The sequence below is a fragment of the Ascidia mentula genome, chromosome 2 (genome assembly GCF_947561715.1).
Source record: "Ascidia mentula chromosome 2, kaAscMent1.1, whole genome shotgun sequence".
Classification (NCBI taxonomy): Eukaryota; Metazoa; Chordata; class Ascidiacea; order Phlebobranchia; family Ascidiidae; genus Ascidia; species Ascidia mentula.
The window spans coordinates 18,351,604-18,373,137 of record NC_138567.1 but is presented as its reverse complement, the minus strand read 5'-3'; the positions used below and the strand labels follow the sequence as shown (position 1 = coordinate 18,373,137).

Here is a 21,534-nt window from a genome sequence, read left to right as displayed (position 1 = left end):
TATAATTTCTTTATGTAGCTATTATGACAGTTTTTTTAAAAACAAAACAGCGACGCCCCAATAACATCTAAAAAGTGAGCTGTGACTTAGGGTTTTCAAATAGCTAATAACAACCGCAGTGCACCACTGTAATGTCCACATGACATGTTGTCACAATATTTGCTCGTACCTTTTTTGGGGATTGCGTGTAGCGTTTCGCATGAAGGGGATATGGCCGACTTTTCACATTGGTGACATTCCTTGAAGTTGATTCGCTAGTTTGTACTCAGGCTGGAATTTGTTGCAGCAAGGTATCAACCTCAACGGTAAACTGCATTCTGAACATGTGGTTTTCTTCGTTTTATCTTCTACTAAAAACGGTTTTGCATTACTGAAACAACATGGATACATCACCGCGTATTGATGCTTGCAATATAAGGACCAGTTCTATCTGGCTTCTTCATGTAATCCCTTTTCATCGCAATTCGGGCGATCAACGTCTGAAACACTTTTGGTTTAACTTTGTTTCATTTAATTCTGCAAGCTTGTGCTCTCCCGTGGTCTTTCTGCATGGAGTTGACTTTTGGAGCAAATCAGCTCGTTATGGGTATAAAAATAAAAAAGAGTTGACTTTTGTTTCATTGCTTGGCCCAAAGAGATACCTTCTTCGCCAACCCATGCCAAACAAACTTGTAGACAAGGTTATTTGTGGTGCGAATGGACGGGTGCGATAACCCGTGGACGGCATCGAACAGGTAGCGTTGTTGTCGAGCAGACCACGGTTTTTCTTGATTGCAAAAGTGTGAGGTTTGTGGTTGGTGTACGCAGCCATGGTCCGAAAGTCGTTGGAAAAGCTGCTCGAGATGTTCCATTTGAGATGTTTCTACATGTGTTGGACAGGAATGTCGTCTGCGTAGACGTAAAGAAAATTCAATCCTTGACAAATGGAGTCCATCCTCTGGAAAGTTTGTGCATCATTCTTCAACCCAAACGGGGTTTTTACGAAACTCAAACAGGCCATATGGCGTGAATACAGCCGTCTTTGCAATATCGGCTTCAGCAACAGGAACCTGGTGATGTCCACGTGCCAAGACTATCTTCGAATAGACCACCGAAGGGCTTCTCCATCATACAAACACGAATTTCCATTCGAAACCATTTCCAAACCTCTTTTTGAAGCTCTGTCAAAATTGACTTAGATTGCGAAGAAAATTACTGGAGCGGAAGTATTTTGGCACGCGGTTGAATGTGACGTAACCTTTCTAGCAAAACACGAAAAACGGGGGAGGTTTTATGTCATTCTAATTGAAAACCTGGAATTTGTACCGATTTTAATTACATTATTTTCCCGCACCAGATTCTTAACTTTTGTGGAGATTTTAAGAAAGCAAGGTCGGCCGAAAGCATTTTGGCACGTGGTTGAATGTGACGATATACCCCCATAGCAAAACACCTAAAACCAGTACGCAGGTTTCATGTCATTCTGATCAAAATCCTTTAATTTGTATCGATTTTAATTCTTTTGAATCCTAAACTGTTCGTTCTTCCGGTGAAAAAAAAAACAACAAATATACACCTTTTTGTTTAAAAATTTGCATTTTCTGAAGTTTTGCCTGTACGAACGACTAGACTTCTTAAAAGAATAAAACAAACACAGTAGCGAACCCAAAATTACGCGGCGAAAAAGTACAAAAGGGTGCAACAGCTAAAACACAGCGTGACATAAATCAATGCGAGTCAATCGGCCAAACATGGGAAACAAGAGATAAAAATGATTACGAGCAAAATCACGGAACACAGGTGAAAGTAGTCCCCTACCTTTTCATCAAAACAAAATTCCACGACCAACCGTTTTGCCAAAATTGTTTCTAATTTTACTACTTTTGCCCCTTCCAATTAATACGGTGGCCGGTGTCAAGCATTCAGGCACAGCAGATTTATTAGGTTCCATTATTGCGCATACGGTTGCCTTGTTTTCTTTAATCAAATTAAGTTTTGTCCGGCCAATGTAAACACTGTTACAATCATGACAAGGTATTATATAAACTACACCGGTCAATTGAAGCATGGAAATTACGATCCTTCGGTTTGGGTAGCATATGTATTCTGAAGTACACACAGGATTCATGGCAACTTTTACTCCGTTAAGTAGGCCTATTTTAGATAGGGCCTATATCCGCTCAGACACTCCTTGTATAGGGGAGACCGGGGATACCTCGGACACGGTGATACCTCGGACCAGGTATTTTACGTCACAATTAGGTGTTGTTAAGACACTTTTACAAAAGCTTTATGTCTCCATCAAACGTTAACAGGAAGTTTGTTATTAAATTATGTCTGCTTCAAAAATTATAATCGAGAATTTAATTTATCAGTGAAACCAAGTTTTTCAATTTTATAGGCCTATGTGTAAGGTTATGTATCAGTCATAGAAATCGCGAGAAGACAAAACTTTTTGAGTTTTATGAAAAATTATCAGGCCATAGAAGATAATATACAAAGGCTTGATGAAATTATCGAAATTGGCAGTAGGAAAAATCCCCAAAGATAAAAAATCGTTTGTTGACCCGAAAATCTATGATATCCGTGCTGTCGTTAAAAGTACACGAGTTACCCAAAGCATGAACGTGTGAAAGGGTCGAAACGATAAGTGGCCACGCCCCGATTCCTGAAAGCTTGAATGATATTTTTTGCGCTAATGCCCCAATGCTGATATTGTACCAAGTTTGATTTCAGTTAATTGTTAAATAAACAAAAAACTGTGTATAAGCTGCAGACAGATGGCCTCTGTTTCGACCTAAAAGGTCTCATCAGTGCAGCTGGTGTGACTATAAGACGATATTGCTGACCAAACGGCCAAGCAAAAAAACGTCTGTTAAAACTTGCTGTCCGAGATATCCCCAGTCATGTCATTTGAGGCCTGTTTAAAAAATGGGCTGAATGGGTATTTTTAGTGAGCTAAAACGAACGAAAAACCTTTTGTTTTTCGAACAAGGTTTCATGTTCTCCTACTTACAACAAAATAAAATTTAAGAATGTGGTTCACCATTTAAAAAAAATATGAGCAATTTTCCAAAAACCGTCCGAGCTATCCCCGGTCTCCTCTACATATTGTATGGAAATGAATGCTGTGTAGGTTATGTTTGTGTTGGTTTGTTGCGGAAAGTATTTCGGCACGCGGTTAAATTAGACTTGACCCTGCACTGACCTTCCTGGGAATGTAGTACAAAATATAACACTGCCGTATATCTGACTCCTGCTCTACTGTTTAAACAAAGTCTGCGGACCTTTAAGATTTACCCTCCAATTAATTCATCAAAAAACAACAAAACACATCGACAACTTTCAAACAACGCATAGAAACTGGTCCCAAACAATAGCTCGTATAGACGGGCGACAATCAACCCGTTTTGCCTTGTCTCTCTCTTGGTCTTTTGCTTGTCTGATTCTTGTCTCTGTGTGTCTCTCCTCTATTTCTGGTTAAATGATAAATTTGAACGGAATATTTGGCCAGAGAGAGTGCAGCTAATTGAGTTCAGGTAAAAGGAACACTACTTTAAAAAATGACGTTAGTGTTGAAGGTTATGACAAGATTGGTGCAGAACGTTTTAATGAGGTGGACGGAGCGCTACTTATGTCAACTAGCATGAATGATGAATGTTCGTTCGTTCTAATCGAGTTGACGTGAGTTTGGAAACTTCCCGTGGCTAATTGTAAAAGGTTGATGTCGGGACAAAGCAATTGCGTGTTAAACAATAGCATCACGATACTGGGAAATGTTCTCCAATATGACGTGATAGATGCAACCCCCATAGCAAAACACGTAAAACAGCGCATTTTTTTTTATTCTAATGGAAAACCTGGGATTTGAACCGTTTTTAATTTCTTTTCCGTAATTCACCACTACATTCTTCATAGATACAAAGATTTAAAAAAAGCTTTTCTGACGCGGGAAAGCATTTTAGCACGCGGTTGAATGTGACGTGACGTTGGCAAAACACCTAAAATCGCGTAGTTTTAAGTAATTTGATGTAAATAATTGATGTAAACATTTGCACCGATTTTTATTTATTTGCTTTCTTGTTATTCTGCCCAACTTTCTTGACTGATACAGAGATTTTGATAAAATAATAAGTTGCCGAAAGTATTTTGACACGCGGCTGAATGTGACATGGCCGGCCTGGCAAAACACTTTATGTTCCAAGTCATTCTAATGGAAAACCTGGGATTTGCATTCGTGTGTATTTTCCTTCCGGAAGAATTTTTGTTCAAGTTATAAGACTTGCCTAGATTCATAAAACATGTTTGGATTCTGCCTGATAACCCGCACATAAAAAAATATTCCTTCATGGTCATCATCATCAGTGGCGGGAAATTTTTAGAGATAAAAAATATAGTTTGCCAAATGTTTGAGTGAAATTTCAGTGATAACAATCTGAAGTGCATTTTTTGGTGGACGATACAAAAATAAGTTGGATAAATGAAGGGTTATTGCACGGTTGCACCAATAAAAGACAAATTATTAAAATACGGTTCTCAAGACAACCAGAAGAAGCGCGAAAAGTGCGATATTATTAACAAGCTTACACTTCACTTCCCCAAGGTATATTTGTGGGGTAATTTTATATTTGATACTTTTCTTGAATATGCATTGTGATGTCCAAAAGACATGCATGCATTTATAACTGAAAACAGCACATTGCAGTTGTGGTTCTTGTTGACAACATACAGGGTAGGAAATAATTGCGCAAAGCAGTTTAATCTATTTGGTTATGGCACTTCCTACAAAACAAAGGACCTTGTTCCAAACATGGAAAAAAGAATTTAAAACGATTAAGCCAGAGAATAAACCACCTTTGAATGAAGTGATCGAGTTGAGTAGTGAAGAGGTTGATGACGATGATCTCCTGAGTGCTACAGTGGCACTTGAAAATCAGAAAAATCCTAACATATCCTCTGTGCGTAATGGTATGTTGGTTGTTTTTTTTATCACTTGAAGGCAAATAAATAAAACTAATTGCATGCAAAGTTGATGCTGCTGATACAAAATACAACTATATACATATATTGCCACACTCACTACTTTTCTTCTGATTGTGGCCTTGTCAAAAGCTACAATTGCTGATACTAACTGTAGTTTGTTGATATATTTTCTTTTTCACTGAACATTGCATTTATGTAAACAGTGAATGTTGGAGTTACATTGAATTGTTTTACGGTTACACATCATTTTCTGAAAACAGAGAATTTTTTGTAATTTCATGTTTGCATAAACACTCCAAAAACTATTCAGATTGAACTAAACAAATAATTTTGATAATAAATTGATATGTAAAACAGTTAAAATATTTTAAAATTTTTTGAAGAATTTGATGCATTTGCTGGAAAACTGTGGATCTATCCGACCAATTACCCAATGAGAAATTATCAATATTCAATTGTCCACAAAGCATTGTTTGAAAATACACTTGTGGCCCTCCCCACTGGCTTAGGAAAAACTTTCATTGCATCTGTTGTGATTTACAACTACTACAGATGGTTTCCAGAGAGAAAGATTGTGTTCATGGCACCAACAAAACCTCTTGTTTCACAACAAATTGAAGCTTGCTATAATATCATGGGAATTCCAATGGAAGATCAGGTTCAAATAACAGGTTTGGTGCTTGAGGTTACATTTGGTTCATTTAGTGGCCGGTTTAAGGCTTGAGCTTTTGTAGCCAATTGCAAATATTACTCAGTGACAATGCACACTGCAAATTAAATTTGAATAATGGCAGAAAAGAACATATTCAGAATTGATATTTTACACACTAAGCAATCATGAAAACTAATCATGTTATCATCTGCCTTTATTGAAGAAATGTTTTTTTCCAAAGTGAAATAAACCTCCACAAAGCTCTTCTGTTATAGTTGTACACGAATTGGGAGTTCTACAGCAAAATCTTTTGTTTAGGTTCAACTATGGCATCAAACCGTCGGGAAGAACTTTGGAACTCAAAGCGAGTTTTCTTTTTAACACCCCAAGTTATCAACAATGATTTAACAAAAGGTGTTTGTCCAGCAAAACAAATAAAGTGTCTGGTTATTGATGAAGCACATAAGGCACTTGGCAATCATGCTTACTGCCAGGTATATCGTGCAATCGTCATCAATCTGTGTAATTAGACTTCTAAACTGTTGAAGGTTGTTCAACAACTTCTTGCGTACACCCGTGATTTCCGTGTGCTTGCATTGAGTGCAACTCCTGGAAGTGATCTCAAGTCTGTGCAGCAGGTGATTGTATGTTTTATTGTTAGAAATTCTTATATTCATTAGCACTTCTTTGCAGGTATTGACAAATTTGCTCATTTCACACATAGAGATCCGTGGAGAAGATTCACTTGATATCCAACAATACATACACTCAAAAAAAGTAGAAAAAATTGTCGTTAAACTTGATTCAAAGATACTCAGTCTAAAGGAAAGATATACAAGTGTGAGTAATATTTATGTGAATGCAACATATTTTACTCAAATAAAAAATCCAAAAATCTGTTTTGATTTAAATACCTTTAAACACAATTTTCAAACCATGCTCAATGTTGGGCCACTTCATCAATTATACATTAAAACAATGCTATAATTTCCTAAATTGTATTATTTCTATAGGTGATTCAACTTTTTGTAAACAATTTGGGGAAGAACAAAGCGATGTTCAACAAAGATGTTACATTTTTATCAAAATATTCTCTCTTAATGTCACGCGATCAATTCCGTCAAGATCCTCCCTCTGGTCTTTCAGTAAGACATAAAAATCTTAAGTTTTCAGTTCCATGTAAAACTGTCTGTCGTGCAGAAACAAACAGTTGGAATTGTGGAAGGAGATTTTGCAATTTCCATCAGTTTGTTGCATGGTTTGGAATTGTTGCTGCAACATGGAATGAAATCATTTTTTATATTTCTGAAAGGGATTGTTGAGGGAAGCAAAGGTAGTGCGTATAATGTAAACATCAGTAACACGACTTCGAAATTATGAAACACATCCTCACCAACTAAGAAAAACTTTGTCAGAAACTTTTTACAACCAGTTGAAAATTGTAAAAAATCTGTCAACATTTTCATATTTTTAGGAAACATGAGATCAAAAGCAATTTTACAAACAAACTCAACATTTATCTCCATTTATGAGGAGTTAACAGAAATGTACGGAAGCTCACCAAGTTCAGTTGTGTTGCTCACACAAGCTGGAGAATCGCAGCAACTGCCAAGGGATAATGTTCGTCACATCCTATATTTTCCTATCCTCTCCCAAGTAAATGAATGAGCGTGTTTGTGTACAGGTCCAGGGCCATGCTTCAGCATATGTATACGGACATCCGAAAATGAAGCAGCTTGAAGATGTTGTTCTTAAGCATTTTAAAACTTTTAACAACCAGGGTAATAACCTTTTTTAAAGCATTCTATGACAAATGGTTTAACTTTGTATCAAAACTGGTCAAGGGGAAAGATTAGGTTTAAAGAACGTGTTTAGTTGAAGACTGTAATTTTTGGTAATTCAGAATATCTACACAGAATCAACCCAGGGTTTGGAAACTCGAGTTATGATTTTTTGTCAATATCGCGATACAGTTCGTGAAATAACTGAACTTTTACAAACACATCGTCCATTAGTTCGACCAATGCAGTTTGTTGGTCACGCTCCATCGACCAACCCTGTTGATAACCAATCAACTGGGAACAAGTCAAATAGACGTTTTACTCAAAAAGATCAACTCATGGTAATAACACAAAGCTTATTAAATTTGTGTTTATGTGTACATTTATTGAAAAAGATTTTGTTGGAAAATCATGTTATTACTAAAGTACCTCATGTTTACCAAGAATATTTGACAGGTTGTGAATAAATTTCGAAATGGTGAGTACAACACTCTCATTGCAACGTGTGTCGGAGAAGAAGGTCTTGACATCGGAGATGTTGATCTAATAGTTTGTTTTGATTCACATAAAAGTCCTATTCGTCTCGTGCAACGCATGGGAAGGACAGGAAGAAAGCGTGCTGGAAAAGTTGTTATGCTCCTTACTGAAGGAAAGGAAGAAAGGGTGAAATATTTTAAATCAAGAATTCTTTTACTGGGGGGGGGGGGTGAAAGGTTGTCGATGTTGGCGCAAAAGTTTTTAGAATACCTGCCTAGCGACCAATCAGTGATCAATACATGTGAAGTGTTTGCAGTTAAACGTTACGAAAATTTGAGTCAACTATGAGGTAATTTGCTGACAAAAGTATTTTTATCCTTCTGGCTTGTTGTTTTGCATTTGTAAGTGTGAAGAAAAAAAGCATGAAACAAACTCAACTGTGCAGCCGACCTGCAATGTATTGCCATCCACTATTCCCTGGATTAAACACTTGCTTTAAAAAACCTCCCTTTATTCCGGCATTTGATGAGTGATATTAAAAAAACATAAAAATCCTTTTTGAATTGGATTTTTATGAGGGGGAGCGAGATTTAATGAATTATGTCTGGGGGTGCAACCAAAAAATTAAAAACTACTGTTTTACATAAGAGTCAATTTAGGACTGATGGAAATGGAGAAAATAGCAAACTTTGTTCTGGTGTTTGTAGTTGACAATAAATTGTTATGTTTATTGTAGGATTATAATTCAAGTGTTGTGAGTCGGAAAAGTATCCATAAAGCCATAACTGGAGCTGGAAAAAACTTACAATATTATTCTCATAATCCAAGGATGATTCCACCTGGAATCAAACCAACTTGCCACAAAATGTTTATAACAGTTTTTCCAAAAAAATGTATTGGGACAAAAGTTAAAGAAAAGAAAAAAAGCAGAAGTGTTGCTGATGTTTCGATGATGTTAAAGCAAGGTATTAGCGTTTACTGTTTCTTTTTATATTTTGGTTTAACACTTCAACCAACACCAAAGCTGTTGAGAATTCCAACAAGAAAACATTACTTTCTGAGGCACAGCGAGAATATTGGAAAACAAAATGTTGTTCGAGTTTACACGACAAATTATCTGTCAAGAAATTACCTCAGCTTGGTAAAATGTTTTCTTTGAACAAAGAGGTAAAGATTGATAAAATGTTTCTGCAGCAATATATATTTGTTTTATCTAAATCCTTTTTAGTTGATACAGTTAAAGGAAAATCAAAACAACATTTCTTTGTTTGAATGGTTACCATGGCAGCAAAGACTTCAACAAACTAAATTTGTGGGACATTCATCGCAAAGTGAAATATTGTCAGAGGTAAAATTCTGTAAACCTGTGTTTTTTAACCTTTGTTCGGTCAAACCCCTGGGGTTCGATGGCGAGGTTTCAGGGGTTCAACGAAGCTTCAATGATTAAAAAAAATCAGCGAACGTATTCGTTATATGTTTTTAAACATTGCAAACTGCAGACAGGGTGTGTACACGCAATGTTTCGACCTGTAAGGTCTCATCAGTGCAGCTGTTGCAGGGGCACTGTGCTAGCTTTCACACTAGCAGGCACACTAGTTTCCACTTTGTGGTACCTTTCGGTCAACGTCGATCTGCAGGGTACCCTATACTAGGTACCGAACAACAGAGACGACGAACCACTGTGGAGCGCACTATGGCCAAACGGAACTGCTTGGTAACCGATAGTGCAAAAGGCAAAAAACACCAATGTAATATATGTGCAAAAAAAGCCATAATATTGCAAAGCTGCAGACAGGGTGTGTACACGCACTGTTTCGACCTGTAAGTGGTTCGTCGTCTCTGTTGTTTTGTACCCAGTATAGGGTACCCTGCAGATCGACGTTGACCGAAAGGTACCACAAAGTGGAAACTAGTGTGCCTGCTAGTGTGAAAGCTAGCACAGTGCCACTCAACAGCTGCACTGATGAGACCTTACAGGTCGAAACAGTGCGTGTACACACCCTGTCTGCAGCTTTGCAATATGATGGCTTTTTTTTGCGCATATGTTACATTGGTGTTTTTTGCCTTTTGCACTATCGGTTACCAAGCAGTTCCGTTTGGTCATAGTGCGCTCCACAGTGGTTCGTCGTCGGCTGATGGCTGATGTAAACAATCAGCACATACATGACATCATTAGGCTTGAGAAAAGGGATTTTCAAAACATATTTTACTTGCTGCGTTGGAATCAAAAGAGATTCCATTATTGGCACCGCTAAATATGCTTTATAGAGCAACCATATCTGACCAAGCATGGTGATTTGGTGATGATCCTAACTGTTGAATATTATGCGAATTCAAATCTCGGACTTTAGTCGTTTCTCCCCGACACATATTTGAACACCATTGTAATCTAGTTGCGGTAAAACGAAATAGCATAACATTTTGCATGCAAAAATGACTTAGCTTGGGACACAGTAACGCAAATTCATTAAAATTGTGAAGGATTGATATCAATTCGTATTTCATTTCGTTTGCTATTTTTGCTTGTCTTATTCTTCATTTTATCGGGTTCGACAAATCTATCCAGGGGATCCAATGGGTTTGGCGAGATAGAAAGGTTAAGAACCACTGCATTTAATGGTTAAAAATGAACTTTCAACATATTTTTTTCAGATACTTAATTTTTGTGAGAACTTGAAACATGGACAAACTGCAAATGATGACAAAAAAAAGTTTAAATTAGCCAAGAAAATGAAAATGGAATCAGAAGAAGTTGGAGAGTGTTTTGAGCAACAAACAGATTTAGGTAAAAAAGTTCAACCGATTTGCACAATTGACATTCCGCAACACAAACAACATAAAAGTACAGAAACAGTAAAGGAGTCCAAAATTACTTCAATTTTTGACAATTTGTCTGCTATTTTTCCTCTCTCTCTAAATTGTAAAACTGATGAAAAAATAGAAAATGTTGGTGAGAAAGAAGTTCAAATTTCCACTCCCCCGCTCATCGATTCATCCTTGTTTGATTTCCTTGATAACTTCCCTAAACAATCCGAAGTGAAGAAAAAACGATCATGTTTTCAAATTTGGGATAATGAGGAAATGCATTCTGACAAAAAGTTTGGAGATTCTTGTGATGAAGTTGACGACTTCAAAGTAAATTTGAACAATTTCACAAATGAGGAAAACATTTTAAAGCATGATGAAAAAATGTCTCCACATAATCTACAGCAACATACAAAAAGGGAAAAAAAGTGTCTCTTTTTGAAAAATTCAGATGGAAGTGAAAATGTTAACAAGGGTTCACAAAAAAAGCTTGGTAGAATGTTGACATCCAGTAAACAAAGTGTAAACGACAAAAATTCAAACCTTGAAACTGAAGAAACTTTTTGTCCTAACTCCAGCATCAAAATGCAGAGTAACAAAGAAATAAAATCATCTGGATTTGAATTTTTTAATATGTCGGCAGATATGTTCAACCCCCAATTTGATTTGAACTTTGAACTTGGCTGTGAAGATTTTTCTGCAAAATCAAAAATAAGTTTAGCAGGCAATGAAAATATTTCAGCATATTCTGTTACCCACAATGCATCACAGTCATGCCAAAGCCAAGTTAACCCCAGGTCATGTGAAAATACTTCAAACAACAGCATTAATATAAGTCAGTATCAACGTAGAAAAAATCAGGAATTATTTGCAGATTTATCAGTCTATGTTGATCATACAGTTCCAGTTGCCACAGTAAAACCACATCGAGCTGCATTTGAAAGTTCAACTGATAATCATGTAAGTAAAAAAACAAATCAAAATCCACTTAAAAGACAATCCAGCCTCAAACGACGAAGGAATTTGGTTGTTCCAAACTCGAGTGATGACGATGATTTTGTCATTTTACCGAAAAAGAAATGTTCAGGTTTACCACGAGACAAAAACAATGGTATGATGTGGTGATGTGGTAAGATACATTTTTTTTTGTATAAAGTTAAAATGTATTTTTAGAAAGCACGACAAGTTGTGAAATAACTCCTGTTCGTAAACAACAAAGAAAAAAGATGCACTTTTTGTCTTCTGATTGTGAATCAATGAGTGAAGCTGGAAGTCCGGTCCTCGAAAAATTTGATGTTTCGAAGAAGCCTGAAAGCATGAAATCACACTTGCCTGTGTTGAAGCACAGCACACCCAAACTTGAATTATTTGGTCACAAAAAGAAAGTAAAAACCAGTTTCATATTTAACATCATTATATTTTGGTTGTTTGTAGGAGAAAATCATTTCTCTCATTCTTTTTCATCAATGTAACGATCCAAGTCAATTCCATGAATATCTTCCATGTCAATAAATTATTTGTATGGAAAGAATTCTGTGTGCAACTTCCTCCATTATCATCTGCAGGCATCAAAATATGAACCCAATCCACTTTCTTTCATTGACAATGAAGCTGATGTGAGTGGTGAGATTTTGTCGTCTGATGAAATTACTGATGATGAATTTGATGAAGATTTAGTGAAGTTTGTCAATGATGCAACACAACTAACTCAACATGTTAAAGCCGATGGTGATTGTTGTCAAACATTTTATTCACATGTTGTTGTAATACTTTCACTTTGAACAGAAAGTATACCAGATGAACGTGAAATGTATCTCAGATCTGTCAAAAGTCCATCTGCAAACATCAAAGGAAAATATAAACTTGCTTATGGAAAAGGTGTTGGCATTGATGTGTATTCACAAGTACGTCACTGTTTTGCATTTCACATGGTTATAATAATCACAATGTTGATTTAAAGAATTATGTAAATTGCATTATTTCAAGCGTTTGTTTTCTTTTTGTTAAAGGTTGTTGAAGAGAGTGACTCTGAATATTTTGAAGATAGTTTTGTTGTTCCAAACGATCAAACTGAGGTATGTGAAGATTTTGGGGAAATCACCATCTTGTCCCAAAATCAGTTTCCATCACCAGATAATTGGGAAAGAAATCGACCAAAAACAAGAAGAGAGGTTGGATGCAAAAATGTTTTATCACTACAGAATATTTCCACTAAGTCACAGAACACATTTTAACAATTCCAATGCAAATGAATCCAATTCCAACACATTTACAAAAAATAAATTAAAAGTATTCCCAAAGAAGTTTACATGAACTTATTGTTGTAAGAACTTGGTATTAACATTGAAAAATTTACACTTTTTTTTTAAGAAAGAATAAATATTAGAAGAATTAAGTTTCTGAGCACAAAAAAGTTCTTTCAGAAAAATAATTTTCTCTGTGTTTTGAAAGGTAAAATTACAAAATGCAATGAAATTGAAATCTAAACCAGTGATGAAAAAAGGACGAAAAATTTTAGTTTGTGACGATGATTCGGATGCAACAGATATTGATGAAGCAATTACATGTGGGACAAAACCAGGTAATAATCATTGATCATTTCAAGCTAATCATAAATTACTCTTGCATTAATTGCAAAAATAATATATAGAATGTGTTGAAAAGTTGAAGTGTGCAAAAGATATCAAGTTAACAAGAAGTTGGGAAAGGTTTTGTAAAGTTTGTGGATGTGTTTTAACAAGCAAAGGTTGGGTCTGTCAAGATTGTCTGGACAAACTAGGTGAAGAACAAAATTGTGGAAATAACAACGTTGCTTCCACTTCGAACACAACACAAACAAAACAGATTTCTGAAAATTTATCAACAACAAAACTTGGTAATTATCAAAACCAATATTTTTTAAGTTATTAAACATTCACGTATTATTTCAGGCAGAGAATCTCACTCAATTTCTACCAGGGCAGAGAGATTAATGCAATCAAAGCTTAAGCAACAAAAGTTAAGAGAGAAACAAAAGGTAACATGGCTGTTTGTTGCAACACAACATTCTTAGTGACTTTATTAACAGTGTTATGTTTAAAGGAAAAAATCAATGCTTCTCATCAAAAAAGCTTTCTAGATCAAGGTAAGTTGCAAATAAATTTATCTCTTTATTTTTAAACCGAACATTTTTTGTTTCAGAAAAGTCTCATCAATCATCAGCTAGCGATGCAGTAAATGTAAGGTAATATAAATTTTATGTATGTAACTGTTTAAAGGGAATACATTATTAACTTTGGTTTATCGTCCTTTTTAGCTTTTCACCTCGATTGATTCCAATAAAAATGCAAAACTTGGACGATAGTTTAATTGCGTTATCAACACATCATGATAAAAAAAGTAAGTTTCAAAAACTTATTAAAAGAACTTGAACCAAAAAACAATAAAACTATGTGGGTAGATGTTGTGAGCTTGTTATTTTATGATTTGTTATTTTTTGTCAAAATTGAGTCGTTGATTCTTGTGAAGATAAGTTGGTTGTGATGATCGACAACCGGGAAGCAAGTGGTGTTGGAAGGTTAGTTCAACGTTTACGAACTAAACATGATGTTAATGTTCTGGTTGCTCCTCTTCATTCTTGTCATTTTCTCATCAGCCGCAGGTATTGGTGCATCTTATTCTTTTGAATTATTTTTCATTCTAAATTTACAACATTTTATTTTGTATTTCATAAATTGTTACTTTTATCAATGGTTAATAATTGTCCAAAATAACTCACAAACAATGATGGATGATAAGCGTCAGTGCCATCTTTTTTTTAAGATTTTACAGAAATTTTAATTTTGTCATAACAGCAATCAGCATCATCAGTTTCTGTGCTAAACAAAAGAATAAAAACAAACAAAAGCAAAGTATAATTTAGGAACATAACTAACGGTTTTGTAAATCTTTAATATGAACAGAATAGCCAATACAGTGCTGGAAAACTTCATGTAAACGTTTCGATTGTTTCTACAACCATTATCAATACAAATGAAGGCGGATCGGCAAAAATGGTACGGTGAAGTTGGGAAGTTCTAGAAAAAGGCGGGGAATTAAACAAGCGCAAACAATCGAAACGTTTACATGAAGTTTTCCAGCACTGTATTGGCTATTCTGTTCATATCAAAGTATAATTGTTTTGCTGTTTATGCCTGTAGTTTGATTGGTTTGTTTGGTGTTTAAGGACATTATTTAGGGTTTAGGGCAGTTAAAGACATTTCATCGATTTTATTGTCACTTGTAGTGTATAGTAAATTATCAAAATTAGTTGTTTGTCTTTTTTAAGGACGGCAATGTTTCGTAAAAGTGCCGCAGATTTATCTACTGTTTCATCCCGCAACAAACTTACTTCAGTCATCAATCTTGCAAAACATTTCTATTCCAAAACGTATTTGCTTGTGGAAAAAGATCGACCAAAACCAAGTGAGTAAAATACGTTTAGTTAAGAACACAAAAATAATGTCGTGTTTTAGACAAACTTGGATGGAGTTCTACTTCACAACTCAACAATTATATGTTGAACCTTGTTACCATCTCAAATAGATCAGTTAAGGTTTTATTTAGTGATAACCAGGTTAGTGGGATAATTTCCAAAATTAGGTTGAATTTACACATTTGTTTTGAGTCCAAAGCTATTTTTGTTGTAGTTTATGATCAACATTACGTAAAACATGAAAAAAAATATGAAATATTAGAGAAAAATTATTATGCAAGGAATGGTGAGTTGGGAATAACAAACAAATAGTGAATATGTTGAACCTAAATTTATGTTTAGGAAGATTCCGCTGACATCATCTATACAGTTGCTAGGCGTGAGTCAGACTGTGGAGAAGAAATTGATGAATCTGTTGTTGCTTCAGCCTCTAGCGCCCATTCAAGAAACCTGTTCAATGTTTGTTCATCATTTCCTGGAGTTTCGTACCTTTCTGCTAAATACTTGAGTCAAAATTTCAAGTCCATCCAACACATTTGTATCAGGTAACACAAGAAGCCACATTGTAAACAAATTTACCAGGTTTTTTCCCCAATTTTTACAAACACAAACAACACATGGAATATTTAATATCTCAGCTAAAATTGTGGTTTCCACGAATTTATGTTGATTTGTTGTTTTGCAGCTCAGTCGACGAAATAGTAAAAGGGGGTTCCCTAAGTACCAAAAACGCAGAAAATCTAAGGAAATTTTTTGCCAAAATGTTTGACCTTCAAATGATTCCGGAGTAAAAATGTTTGTTTTAGTTTACGCCAACTACCTTGTAACGTTGACTTTATTCTGATACAATAAACTGATTTCTATTCATTTCTTTGGCTTTATCGAGTAAGTTTAGTGCTGCAATGGATGTACAGGGTACGCGGCTGCCAATTTGTGTCGATGAAGGTCGGCTGATGACCTGTTAGCGAGTTGGCACTAAATTGTCCATCTGAACCATAGGAAAATGTGTGAGGACGCTGCAGGTGGTAGAACGGCATATATATATTGACCAGAGGGATGTTAGTTGACAAAAAAAAATCGCCAGTTAACAAAAGTTTGAACGCGCGTGACTCGGCCGCCTTACGAGGTAGCGACTTACTTTTTTCACACAAAGATAGATCACAGGCTGAACTTTCCAACAAAAGAAAAATCAAAAAAAATTTTGCATTAATATTCGAATATGAATATGATATGTTTGCTATGTCATAACCACAAGTAAACATCGATTCCCGCTGAAATCCTTAAGGGTAGATATTCTTTGGTGTCTGTACTATCTAAAAATAGTAAACGTTTTCGCGATAAAAAACGCGCGCCCTCTCAAATTTGAAGAATATTAACCATAACCCCCACATTTTTCAACGCTCTGCGCTCGCCGCGAAAGGTAACAAAAAAAATCGCCTTAAGGATTCTTAAGGATTCCATCGGGAATCGATGTTTACTTATGGTTATGACATAGCAAACATATCATATTCATATTCAAAAATTAATGCAAATTTTTTTTTTATTTTTCTTTTGTTGGAAAGTTCAGCCTGTGATCTATCTTTGTGTGAAAAAAGTAAGTCGCTGGCTTTTAAGATGGCAGAGTTACACACGTTCAAACTTTTGTTAACTGGCGATTTTTTTTGTTACCTTTCGCGGCGAGCGCAGAGCGTTGAAAAATGTGGGGGTTATGGTTAATATTCTTCAAATTTGAGAGGGCGCGCGTTTTTTATCGCGAAAACGTTTACTATTTTTAGATAGTACAGACACCAAAGAATATCTACCCTTAAGGATTTCAGCGGGAATCGATGTTTACTTGTGGTTATGACATAGCAAACATATCATATTCATATTCGAATATATATGCAAATTTTTTTTTGATTTTTCTTTTGTTGGAAAGTTCAGCCTGTGATCTATCTTTGTGTGAAAAAAGTAAGTCGCTACCTCGTAAGGCGGCCGAGTCACGCGCGTTCAAACTTTTGTTAACTGGCGATTTTTTTTTGTCAACTAACATCCCTCTGGTATATATTGTTATGACTTTCAGCTTTGTGCTGTAAAACTTTGTTATTGTCGCGGGTATTGTCAAGTAAAATACGTCCACGCGGTAGCCACCCAAAAATTAAATGAATCGCAGACAATAAATGAAAATTGGATGCTGTTGACTATTACGACACAAGCTCTACTACTGTTTATGCATCAACAACACTGGCAAGTGTGTACAAGATATAATGCGACAATGTATATCATATATATATTTAAACACACCAAAAAATGAACTTCACACTAAACCAAGCTGTGACGGCATGAGGAGCTCTGTACGCTAACGCGTCTTTTGGTGTTAAGTTCATCGCCAATTAACGAGGACCCCAAACCACTCGCTTATCTCATTTCTGTTGATAGTGCAGCCAACAATATGACAACATATCATACATATTAGTTGTTCATGAAATAACCCAAAATCAATTGAAACTCTTGAAAGAACGCCGAATAGGTTTGGTTGTCTTGCATTTCTGGAAACTTGACATTAAGTCAGTCTGTTCTTGCATGTATTATCCTGATACGAGACACCCAGGTGAAATGGTCTAAAATCCGAGGCTTGATCATGACGTTGAAGTGTGGATTATAACAAATCTTGTCCAAAATTTAAATCTAAGACTGACTCCTTTGTTTAATGCAGTGGTTCTTAACCTTTTTAACTCGCCAAACCCATTGGATCCCCTGCATAGATTTGTCGAACCCGATAAAATGAAGAATAAGACAAGCAAAAATAGCAAACGAAATGAAATACGAATTGATATCAATCCTTCACAATTTTAATGAATTTGCGTTACTGTGTCCCAAGCTAAGTCATTTTCGCATGCGAAATGTTATGTTATTTCGTTTTACCGCAACTAGATGGTGTTCAAACATGTGTCGGGAAGAAACGACTAAAGTCCGAGATTTGAATTCGCATAATATTCAAAAGGACGCCCGGGGTCATCACCGTGCTTGGTCAGATATGGTTGCTCTATAAAGCATATTTAGCGGTGCCAATGGAATCTCTTTTGATTCCAACGCAGCAAGTAAAATATGTTTTGAAAATCCCTTTTCTCAAGCCTAATGATGTCATGTATGTGCTAATTGTTTACATCAGCCATGACTACAAACGATTTTCAAATTCACGGAAGTGCCCAGCAATTACTATCTTAAACTCATGCGAGTACAAATAGTTGTCATGCTCATTGTTACATCACACAAGTGAAACTATGGTTACAATCCAACATAGCCTTGTCTACCTAACTTACAAAAACTAAATATTTTAGTTTATGCAATTAATGTTTAAAAAATATATGACGGATACGTCGCTGATCTTTTGATAATCATTGGACCTTCGTCTAACCCCTGAAACATCGTCATCGTGTCAAGATTAAGAACCACTGGTTTGATGGAAGAGTCGTAGTGTAATAAGATCAAACAAACAAATAATTGCAATGATTACGCGACAAAGGAGACTTTTAACGCTTGTTGAAAGTTGTAACGCAAGCGAGATAACTAACGAAGGCGCCAGATAACTGTAAAATATTGTAAAGTAATTCAGAAGAAGCGAATTTATGCAATATACAAAAGAACTCGAATTACAATCAACCGAATTCCCTGCACAGTGGGTTGGGACGCATTTATTGGTTTTTGAAAATTGCTATATTTTTCAGGCAGACCAGCAGCCCACGGTATCAACAAAGCAACGGAGAAGCAGAGAGGACGGTAAAAAAAATCTAAGCAAGGTCGAAGACCCATATTCGGTGTTTTGTCAAGTTTTACAGCTAAATGATCTCAAAAAGTACAAAAGCAAAATTACGACAATCGACAAGCACGGACCTAAGGTTTGCAGAACCTAACACTATTAAGAACATCTGCCAAAGAAAACCTTTGCGACTTTTAATCCAAACATGAAACGTTAAACAAACATACCCACGTTTCATTATCAATTTAAAACCACACCAAAATATTATCGCAATCAATTCCAAAATCGACACAACATCACAAAACACAAGTTTGCGTTGAGGTTTTCATTGATTTCAATGTTTGGTGTTCTCTCACATGGATTCGGGACCTCTTACAGTTCAGACTTCAAATTGCTGTGCTGAAAAATAAAAACAAAGAAAGAAGAGTTAATTCATGTCACACAAAAAATGTGGACCAAAACTTCATACACAAATCAAGTAAATTACGAGTTTTATGCTTCAACTGACCATAACCCTTAACTAAAAATGTGCAAGGATTTTTCCTGAAGGGAAACAATGTAGCGTAGTGTGTGGATCTGCGACCTTTCTCAGATCGCTATTAGCATCAGGCCCATAGCTGTGTCACCTCAGTGAGAGTTTTCCACAAGCAGACGAAATGTTAGGTTCCACACTTTATCATTAACTACCGTCCACATGTATGAAACAGCTAAGGGCCTGATGCTAATAGCGCTGAGCAAGGTCGCAGATACACACTCAACACTATATTTTTAGTTAAGGGTTATGGTTAGTTTACTTGATTTGTGTATGAAGTTTTGGCCCACATTTCTTTTCGTGACACGAATTAACTCTTCTTCAGCACAGCAATTTGAAGTCTGAACTGTACGAGGAACCCTCTTGAGACCACACCAAACATTGAAATCAATGAAAACTTTAACGCAAACTAGTGTTTTGGAATTGATTGCGATAACTACCTTTGTTACAAAAATTTTCGTGTGGTTTTTAATTGATAATGAAACGTTTTCGCACAAGTAGCGAACACAGTGTAATATTAATATGAAATACGAACCTGAACGTTATTATTGGCATCGTTTATCCGAGACCTGTTTGCCACATACAGAAGGACAACTCAAATGTGTCTAACAATAATTATCAAATGATGCGGCCTGTTGGTCCGCCCTAACATACGTATGGACACTTTAAATAGGCCATATTGGCTTGCTGCATTCTTTAATTCATTTTCATGTTGGACTGCTGCCATTCGTTTGAGCCATCTTAATAAAAGTTTATAACTGATTGGTGTCGGATACACAGAGATTTTGAAGAACACGATAAAAACATACACATTTATTAAAACAGGTATAAAAATGATAAATTTCATGACCAATTCACATGGCACAATTAACTATTGATGTAACAGGAATGACCACATGTTGGAAAGCCTCGCTACCTGTAATTTGTAATAGAGGTCATTAAAGTTTGCATCTGTGTGCACAACTAGGCATGCAGCAAAATACAACGTTTCATTGATAACCATATTTAAACCCATTAAGACTTTTCAGATCAATTGTAAAGTTATTGAACAAACGCACCTTGCAACCCTAGCTTTAAGTTATTGTTGCATCTTGTTTTTTTGTTGAAACAAAGTTTCCAACTTTGATAAAATGCCCTAACGTTTAGTGCAAATGACAACTGCAGACTACATTACTGATTTAGCATACAGTGGATTCAATAAGTAGTACAAACAGAAAACACACCCAGGTGCCATGCGTACCATTTTGGTGCCATGCTGGTGCCACGTGGGAAAAATTTGGGGACATGCGTGCCATGTTGGTGCCACATGGCCTGTGCCACTTTTTGGTTACAACCCCCTGTTGCGTTCTTTTGCACTTGTAAAACAACGTGGCTGTGTCACGTGACCCCTTCCTATAAGTGATCCTCTGTGTGGTCGTGGGCATTCCATTGTTACTTACGTTTCTGTCCACTGCCGTTTCTTTCCGTTGTGTAATAAAACTAGTTTCAGATCGCCAACGGTTTTCTAGAAATGCTGGGTGAGTTGTCTTTGTACCTTACTACCTTTGTTAAGAAGGTAATGTGCTTTTCCTCAGACAAATGGCACGGTTTCATGACTAATTTTAGAACAGTTTTTCCCAACCTTTTTGTTACCAAGTACCACCTGTACGTATAACGCAACGTCGCCGCGCAAGCAAGTTCCATTGTAAGTAATTTCGATCTGATATCTGTTTGATTTTCTGAATCGAATAATCTAAGTGCAATAACAAAAGCAGTAAAATTTAATGCCCGGCCTGCACTATTTTGCTCTCCCAGAGATGTTCGGGGAAACCAAGGTGGCTCCTTCTCCTTGATTTTGTGTTTTTCATAACAAAAAACTCTGCTCACTTCTCTACGTAGTGCAGAATGTGAATAGGCCAGTTGGAGTATTATAAGAGTATATGAAAAAATTAGGGAAGTAAACTGAGCCACATTGCGTGGGTTTGTTGAATTAAGGTGGGGTTATGGCAAACATGTTCTTAATTCCTTTATCAATTCTATCATTGTGACTTTGAGTTCTAAAACAAAATAACCGTAAATGCCCTGAAGCATGTTTTTAACTTTTCCCCTGACACGAAATAAGGAGGTTGTTGTCATAGTTTCAGTGCGTGCCTT

General features: G+C 36.1%; 1 protein-coding gene across 5 annotated transcripts; it reads left to right on the top strand.

The window, feature by feature from the left end:
• Positions 1–4,493: 4,493 nt before the first annotated feature.
• Positions 4,494–16,151, top strand: LOC145888502 (Fanconi anemia group M protein homolog). Of its 5 annotated transcripts, XM_082979258.1 has the most exons (32): positions 4,534–4,582; positions 4,711–4,947; positions 5,346–5,633; positions 5,933–6,108; positions 6,163–6,252; positions 6,308–6,454; positions 6,628–6,759; positions 6,815–6,947; positions 7,089–7,234; positions 7,299–7,395; positions 7,531–7,736; positions 7,852–8,058; positions 8,609–8,837; positions 8,897–9,039; positions 9,101–9,220; positions 10,525–11,512; positions 11,579–11,788; positions 11,851–12,062; positions 12,243–12,405; positions 12,463–12,581; positions 12,687–12,848; positions 13,129–13,258; positions 13,328–13,552; positions 13,608–13,693; positions 13,759–13,801; positions 13,858–13,900; positions 13,973–14,055; positions 14,185–14,317; positions 14,984–15,120; positions 15,171–15,271; positions 15,473–15,675; positions 15,816–16,151. In XM_082979258.1, the coding sequence occupies exons 2-32, from the start codon at positions 4,752–4,754 to the stop codon at positions 15,919–15,921; spliced, it is 5,454 nt and encodes a 1,817-aa protein (XP_082835384.1). In that variant the 5' UTR covers positions 4,534–4,582; positions 4,711–4,751; the 3' UTR covers positions 15,922–16,151. The 5 variants fall into 5 exon arrangements, 4 of the variants coding, with proteins under 4 accessions (XP_082835383.1, XP_082835384.1, XP_082835382.1 ...); XR_014399438.1 differs by lacking the exon at positions 15,816–16,151 and adding an exon at positions 15,345–15,416 and having other exon boundaries at positions 10,525–11,788; positions 15,473–15,483; XM_082979256.1 differs by having other exon boundaries at positions 10,525–11,788; positions 15,816–16,150.
• The last annotated feature ends 5,383 nt before the right edge of the window (positions 16,152–21,534 follow it).

Coding starts and splice junctions, on each gene's coding strand:
- LOC145888502 (XM_082979257.1), top strand. CDS start 4,752: ATGGCACTTCCTACAAAACAAAGGACCTTGTTCCAAACATGGAAAAAA. Junction 12,406..12,462: donor TCAACATGTTAAAGCCGATG/GTGATTGTTGTC, acceptor CACTTTGAACAG/AAAGTATACCAGATGAACGT. Junction 15,272..15,472: donor TTTTATTTAGTGATAACCAG/GTTAGTGGGATA, acceptor ATTTATGTTTAG/GAAGATTCCGCTGACATCAT.